Here is a 7,727-nt window from a genome sequence, read left to right on the forward strand (position 1 = left end):
GTTAAAGGGGCTGAGAAGGGAAAGGCTCTTCTAGAACGCAAGGGCGATGCCCTTAAGATGAAGCACAAAGAGATGGCAGGCCGGCTCTACCTCCAGAAACAAGAACTGGAAAAGAAGATGGAAACAGCCTTCTACCTACTGAGCCGGGCAGAACTCTACGGTGCTGACTTGCGCCTGTCCATTCACCAGGCAAACAGTGCTCCGCTCTCGGTGCAGCGACAGCAGGAGATGATTGCTGGCATTTCGTTTCCCAAGCTAGAGATTGCCGAAGAGATCCGGCCGATGTACTTCTTGGGTACGTCGGGCAAACTCATTAGTGAGTGCCGCTCCATGTTTTTGGAGTGCTTGGTTCTTTTGGTGGAAGTGTCCAGTACCCAGCTGGCCTTCACTCTGCTTGACGAAATGGTTTTGGCCATCAGCCGCCGAGTCAATGCGCTAGAGCATGTGCTTATTCCCAAAATAGAAAACACCATTGCGTATGTCCAGTCTGAGCTGGATGAGCAGGACCGAGAAGAGTTCTTTCGCCTCAAGAAAGTCCAAAGACCAAAGAGTGTCTAGTTGTACTTGGTTGTGTCTGGATGTACTTAGATGTACTTAGATGTACTTGGTTGTGTCTAAAAAGACCGAATGTGGAAGAGGGAGGAGTGTTCCGCCCCACTCAATAAAGATCTTAGTTGCTATCTTATCTCGGTATAAATTGCTTTCTAGGCCCGTCTAGGCCGATCTTATGTCTTGTTTGGGCGGGTACTAATTCATTTTTTGTCGGAGCCTAGTAATGGATCCAATGCTTCTCTACTCGTTAAGGCAGTTGCAGAAGGAAAAGAGTCTTTCTTCGTCCGATGACAGCTTAGTTGCTGGTCAGAGCACTGCCAGTACTCTTTTGGAAGAGAGTACGCTTAAACAGACCTACAACTTAACAACCGATGAGTATGGCGATCCCAATACTAACCCGGTTGAACAGGTGTTGAATGATGTAAATATGGCCGGTGCTGGTGCGGCTAGCCCAAAGGAGACCAACCGAGCTAGAGCCACACCGGATGATGAGGAGTGGGTTCCAGACATCTGTGATTTGCCCAGTAGCCAGGACATTGAAGATTGGATTGGCCAGGGACCAACGGAAAGTCGCACAAGCCCCAGCAATCACCAGAGACTAAAAGATCCCAAGCACAATAACAACAACAACCAAGGAAATAGAAAAAGTAATAGCAAAGAAAGTGGTAGCGATAGCGATAACGACAATGATGTATTGTTTCTGGAGGCCACTGCCAGTCCGCGACGTAATTTGACTAGACAGTATGATCAGAGTAGAAGTGAGACAGGCAGAGGTAATACTGGAGTAGGTAAGCGGGATAAAGAGAATTACACGCGAATTGTGCCCAATCGAGCTCAGCTAGCACTTGATTCTAATCACACTCCCAGCTCAACCCACCACAACTCAACCCACCACAACTCAACCCACCATAACTCAACCCACCACAACTCAATTAGCTACGATGAGCTAGTTCAGCGCGCTTCTCCCAGTGACCTAGAAGCCCTGCACAAGATAAATCATGCTCTTGTTAATGCATGGGAACGTGGAGGCTCTGAGTCACACACTTGGCAAGATCGGCGGCGGCAGCTACTCGGCCAGATTGTTCAGAGAACCACAAGCTCAGATAAGTATATCCAAAATAGATACCAAAATTCTTATCAAAATTCTTATCAAAATGATTACCAAAATACCCATCAAAATACCCACCAAAACGATCCGGCCAACACAATCCTCCAGCGAGACACCATGACTGCGCAATCGTACCTCAAACCGACTCCCAACCCAGCATCCACTTCGTCCTTCCAGCCATCCGACTCCGCCAGCGCGTACTCCCAGTATACCATCCCTGGCCCCGCGCCAATTCCTATCCCCAATCTATCTCGCCAGACACCCTACACCAATACACCAGCCACCACCAATCCCAATCCCAGCACCACTACTAACAACCCCACCCAACCCAATCGCAATACTAACCGAATCCTAACTCAATCCAACCCCACCCATTCTAAGCCAACAATCCCTTCTCTTCCCAAGTGCTACGCCCCTTCCCAGGAAACTCCGGCTCAGCGGCGCGTGGCAGTGTGTCTCCAGCGCGTGTTTGGTCTCTCTTCCTTCCGCCAGAACCAGGAGAGTATTATTGAGGCCGTGCTGGCCGATAAAGACGTCTTTGTGCTGATGCCCACGGGCGGCGGCAAATCTCTGACCTTCCAACTCCCGGCGGTGCTGGCCACGGGCGTGACTATTGTGGTCAGTCCCCTACTTGCCTTAATTCAAGACCAAATCAAAAACTTGATTAGAATGGGCATCCCGGCCATTGCGATCAACTCCTCCCTCAGCAAAACCGAGCGGACTCTAGCCTTGCGGCTGCTTAAGTGCACAGGCAGCTCGGTTGGCTGCACCAAGTACGCCCATCCCCAGCCACCACTGATCAAGCTGGTCTATGTGACCCCGGAGCTTCTAGTCGTCAGCCGAACCTTCAACAGTATCTTGCAGGAGCTGGCCGCGGAAGGCCGCCTGGCCCGCTTTGTTGTGGACGAGGCCCATTGTGTCTCGCAGTGGGGACACGACTTCCGCCCCGACTACACCCAGCTCTCCGTGCTAAAGGAGCAGTACCCATCGGTGCCCATCACTGCTCTGACCGCCACGGCCACTGAAACCGTCCAGAAAGACATCCTGGCCGCCCTCCGCATGCGCTCTTGTGTGACCTTCTCGCAGAGCTTCAACCGGAGCAATCTGCGGTACTGCGTGGTTCCCAAAACCGGAAACCCGCTGACCGACATTGTGAGCTTTATCGAGACCAACTATCCCCACGAGTCCGGGATTATCTACTGTCTGTCTAAGAAGGACTGTGAGTGGTTGGCCGAGACTCTCTCTACGCGGTACGGTGTCCGGGCTGGGTACTACCACGCCGGCCTGTCCAAAAAGGAGCGGCTGGAGATTGCCCAGAAGTGGGACTCGGGCCAGTTAGTGGTGATTGTAGCCACAATTGCCTTTGGCATGGGCATTGATAAGAAGGATGTCCGCTATGTTCTGCACTACACACTCCCTAAGTCGCTGGAGGGGTACTACCAGGAAACCGGGCGGGCGGGCCGAGACCAGCTAGAATCTGAGTGCATCTTGTACTACTCATACACAGACAAGAAGAAAATAGACTTCATGATTGACCGCTCCGAAACCAGCACGGAGGCCAAGAACCGGCAAAGGGCCAACCTCCGGGCGGTCATTGCCTTCTGCGAGAACCGCGTTGAGTGCCGGCGGTTTCTATTGCTGCACTATTTCGGCGAGACCTTTACAGGTGAGTGTGCAGGCACCTGTGATAACTGCCGGAAGCGCGGCGGGCTCATTGAAGTGGACTGTCTAGAGGAGGCTCTTCTGATGCAAGAGCTGGTACGAGGCTCCGGACTACTGACCGAGATAAAGCTTGTGGCCAAGTGCCGGCAGCACACGAAGAAGAGCAAGGACATTCTAGCGCGGGTAGTCCGATGGATGGTTGGAAACGGGTACCTAGGCACCAAGCTCGTCATTGGAGCGCGCGGGTTCTCCTGGAGTTATCTGCAGCCCGGTGAAGGCGTTCCCACAGAAGTGCGGATTACCGCCGGCGTGGGCGAGTCTATTGAGCAGGCGGCACCCAAAGCTCGCCGCGCAGACAAGAGCACCAGCACCCGCCGCTCCCCTCTTGAAGAGCTCGCAGTTGATGATACCGGATACTTTGATGACTCCGAGATACTAACTTAATACCAACTTAATACCCGCCCAACTCAACTTAACACCAACCCAATACCCACTCAACTCAACTTAACATAACCCAACTTAATATAACGTAATCTTCATTAATAAGACGAGAATAAACTATTGGCAAACTGTTCAGGTCAAATTATGGTAGTATTTAATTGAATTATTAGAAGCTACTCTTACTTATAACCAAACCCAAATAGCTAATCTAGGAATAGAGGCATGTGGTTAGCAAGTACCTTCATTTTCAAACCGGTCTGCTTCGCCGGGCTATTAACTTAACTCAGTGGGAAGACATTTTTAGCGATGCGATTTTCGTCTTTAACGATAGAGCGTTGGTTGATTGATAGACTGGATGGTCTAGATTTGGTGGAGATGACTCCGGTGCAAGAGGCCGTTGTCCCGCTGCTTTTAAAACAAAGAGATGTTGTGGCTGAAGCCATCACGGGCTCTGGTAAGACTTTGGCCTTTCTAGTGCCGATTTTGCACAATCTGTGCCGGAAGAAGCGCGATGTCTCCCAGAAGAAGGGCCCGCGTGCTCTTGTAGTGGCTCCTACGCGGGAGCTGGCCCAGCAGATTGAGAAAGTCGTGCTGGGCCTGTTAACAGGTGCTGAGGTAACTGTGCAGTGTGTAACTGGCGGGGCCCAAGTGGACGACATTCTGGCCCAGAAAATGTCGAATGCGGCTGGAGAGACTCTCTGGCCGGACATTCTGATTGGCTCACCGGGCAAAGTTCTTGATCTGTGCAAGGCTGCTGCCATGCCGCTGCGCAATGTCGAGCACTTTGTACTGGACGAAGCAGATAAGATGCTTTCCTTTGGGTTTCGTAAGGAGGTTGCTGAAATGCTACGGCTCTTACCCCGGGCTAAACAAACAGCTGTCTTTTCAGCTACTATCTCTGAGTATGTCCACGAGTTGTCCCGGCTGGGAATGCGCAGTCCTTTGTTTGTCTGTGTGAAGAGCCAAGGACGGCTCCCAGAGCGACTGGTTCTTTCGGGGCTAGAAGTCCCGGCGGACAAGAAGATGGACGCCTTGCTGGCCGTGCTGCCAACAATGGGCCAGAAGAGTCTGGTTTTCTTTGCCACTTGTGCGCAGGTTGATTACTTCCACAGCCGGCTAGTGGCTCTGGCCGGCGGACCGGGTGTCTGGCAGCAAGTGGTGAAACTCCATCGAAAGCTGCCGCAACATGCTCGAGAGCGGGCGTATGCTGAGTATGCGGCCTTAGATGCCGGAGTTCTACTATGCACAGATATCTCGGCGCGCGGCCTGGACTTCCCGGGTGTTTCCGGTGTTTTGCACTTTGATCTACCACAAGATCCGGCCACGTTTGTTCATCGCAGTGGGCGAACTGCACGCTACAACCAGGACGGCCGCTGTCTCTTCTTCTTCATGCCCAACGAGGTCGGCTTTGCCGAATTCCTACGCCTTCGCGGCATGGAAGCTAAAATCCAAAAGAACTGGGAAGACTGCTACACCACAAGCCCAACTGACTCAACCGGGCCACAAGTCCATCCAACCCTCCTAGCCACTCTCACTGACACTACCAGCTCTCCTATCCCTCTTAGTCCTCTTAGCCCTCCCAACTCAATTCCTACCCCTCCCAACTCAACTCAATCGGACACCACACAAACTAAGCCACCCAAATACACCGATGACTTAGAGGTGGTTGCATTTGTGTCTTATATCCGCTCCTACAAAGAGCACGTGCTCAAACACATTCTGAACTTCCGTGAGCTAGACTGGGCCGGTCTAGCTGATCTGTACTGTTTGAAGCGACGGCCAACCCTACCCGAAATGCGCGGTGTAGTGATTCCTCGTCTCCCCGAGCCGGCCCCTCGAACCCCAGAAGAGCGCCGAGAAAGAAGAGCCCTTCTTCGAGCCCAGCGCGGTCCTCCAACTCCAGCCCAGGAAGCCACTACCATTCCACCTCCAGCCAATATACCCAGTACCTACCAACCCAAGCCCGCAGTTAAGCGAAAGCGAATGCCCGGCCGTATTTTTGTTACCCGTCGCCGCTAAATCCATCAAATTAGATTAAGTTAAGTTAAGTTTAAGTTATATTGTGATTGTGTTAAGTTTACGTTGTGATTGAGTTAAGTTTACGTTATGATTGTGTTGTGTTATGATTGTATTATGTTCGAGCTGATATTGACTTTAATCAACCCAACCCAACTCAACTCAACTCAACCCAACCCAATACAACCTAATCCAACTCAACCCAATCATAACTTAAACTTAACTTAACTTAATGGAATACTAAAATCAAAACTAAAACCAACCCAGTTACAATAAAATTCAAGTAGAGTTGTTAAGTAAATTTACTATTATATTGGTGTTTAGTTGGTTTATGTTTAGTTAGTTAGAAATAGGTAGTTAGTTAGAAATAGGTAGTTAGTTAGAAATGTGTTGTTGGACTAGGATTGAAATAGTAGAGTGTTGATGTAAAGTGGGAAGACTATGTGAGTTGAATAGGTGTTGAGTTTATTGAGTTAATATATTGGATTGATTTGATTTGAGATCAGTGAAACTAGGAGGTTTTGGGGGTGTTGGTGTCGGGCTCAACGGCCTGATTGATGTTGCGAAGAAGACTTCGGCTGGTGAGAACGGCTTTCTTGCCATCGTTGGTGATGCGCGTGATTTGGTCGCCTATCTGGGCGAGAATGTCCTTGTTGGCTTTGTGGGCCCGAATGAGGTGCTTGAGAAGAGGAAGGACAGTGCGCACATTGATCTTTTCGGGCTTAAGATCAGCTAGGAGGGGCAGGAGAAGCTCAGTAGAAAGCTGAGTAATACCAAGTGGACAGAGCTCGGTGGAGGTGTTGAAGGACCGTTCGCTGACCAGATAAACCAGTAGCTGGCGCAGTGTGCTGGCTGCGGCTTCCGACATCTCGGGCTTTTTCAGAGCAGCGATAAAGAACTGGGCATACCCGAGCTCGTGTGTCTTCTTGCGCATACTACTGATATACTGCGAGCAGGCCAGTAGCAGGGATTCCTCGGACTTAAGAGTCTTCAGCACAGCTCGGCCAAGGAGACGTACTTTGTCAACGGGCAGGGCGGCTTTGCCAATGGTTTCGTATAGAGCCAGAACGTTCGGCCAGATAGGAACCTCTGCCTGGCAGTTTTCAACCAGCGCAGTCAGGGGCTCAACATAGGCAGTCACAATCTCGCGGTGTCTGGTTTTGCTTTTAGCTGTGCCACTAAATAAAGTCAAGTGTCTTTCCATTGCGTCTTCATCCGCGGGATTAGGAGTGGCCGTAAGGGCGCCAAGGAAGCGCGAAGCCACCTCCTGAACAGCCACTGGGTTGGCTGGCAGACGGGCTATAACGTACATGGCCACCATTTTACTGAGCTTATCTTCGGCCTCAATCCGCAGGGCCAGCAAGAACGCCAGGAGCTCGGCACTCTCTTCATCGGCCAGGTCGCCAGAGTAGGCAATCGCCGGGTCAATAGTGCCCAAGATGGCATTGAGAATGGTAAGCAGAGGCGAGGCCGAAGACGGAGCAATGGGGCCAAGGGCAAGTTCTAAGCGGGCGAGGAGGACTTCGGGCTTCCAGGAGGTTTTAAGCATGGTTTGAAGAGTCTTGTTTAGAGTGGCACCAGTAAGTGGTCCAGTTCGCTGCAGAGCTTCTTCGAAGGAGAGCAAAGAGATATCTGTGGCTGAGAGGCCGGTGTTCATGAGCTCTTCTTTGAGTAGATTGGGCAGACCAAATGGACTGGAGTGCTTTTTCACAGTTATGTCGTTTTGCATCGAAATTTTAGCAATCTTCAGCTAGTTCTTATACTAGTCTGTTTTCAAAAGCATGGTTTGGGAGATAGCGCGAAAAGAGAGGTTGAGAGGGGTCTGGAAGGCGCGGATGGCCAAGACAGGTCGGAGAAGAGTTAGTATTTGGGTGGGCATCAGGAAAAGTAGGTACGAGATGGGTGGCAGTAAGGTTGTTGAAAGAGAGCTGAACTCGAAGCAAGAGGC

At 51.0% G+C, this 7,727-nt stretch overlaps 4 protein-coding genes across 4 annotated transcripts; 3 read left to right on the plus strand and 1 right to left on the minus strand.

Annotated features, from left to right (window-relative positions):
- Positions 1–558, plus strand: NEHOM01_2417 (V-type H+-transporting ATPase subunit D; the record flags this gene model as incomplete). Its single annotated transcript, XM_051491293.1, has 1 exon — positions 1–558. A coding segment is annotated over one exon (558 nt), but the record flags the coding sequence as incomplete, so codon positions are not given.
- A 217-nt stretch (positions 559–775) lies between these two features.
- Positions 776–3,766, plus strand: NEHOM01_2418 (bloom syndrome protein; the record flags this gene model as incomplete). The annotated part of the gene is made up of 1 exon (XM_051491294.1): positions 776–3,766. The coding sequence occupies one exon, from the start codon at positions 776–778 to the stop codon at positions 3,764–3,766; it is 2,991 nt and encodes a 996-aa protein (XP_051347254.1).
- A 303-nt stretch (positions 3,767–4,069) lies between these two features.
- Positions 4,070–5,782, plus strand: NEHOM01_2419 (ATP-dependent RNA helicase DDX55/SPB4; the record flags this gene model as incomplete). The annotated part of the gene is made up of 1 exon (XM_051491295.1): positions 4,070–5,782. The coding sequence occupies one exon, from the start codon at positions 4,070–4,072 to the stop codon at positions 5,780–5,782; it is 1,713 nt and encodes a 570-aa protein (XP_051347255.1).
- A 508-nt stretch (positions 5,783–6,290) lies between these two features.
- Positions 6,291–7,508, minus strand: NEHOM01_2420 (uncharacterized protein; the record flags this gene model as incomplete). Its single annotated transcript, XM_051491296.1, has 1 exon — positions 6,291–7,508. The coding sequence occupies one exon, from the start codon at positions 7,506–7,508 to the stop codon at positions 6,291–6,293; it is 1,218 nt and encodes a 405-aa protein (XP_051347256.1).
- Positions 7,509–7,727: the final 219 nt, after the last annotated feature.

The sequence above is a fragment of the Nematocida homosporus genome, assembly GCF_024244095.1.
Source record: "Nematocida homosporus strain JUm1504 chromosome Unknown 4561, whole genome shotgun sequence".
NCBI classification, from domain to species: domain Eukaryota; kingdom Fungi; phylum Microsporidia; genus Nematocida; species Nematocida homosporus.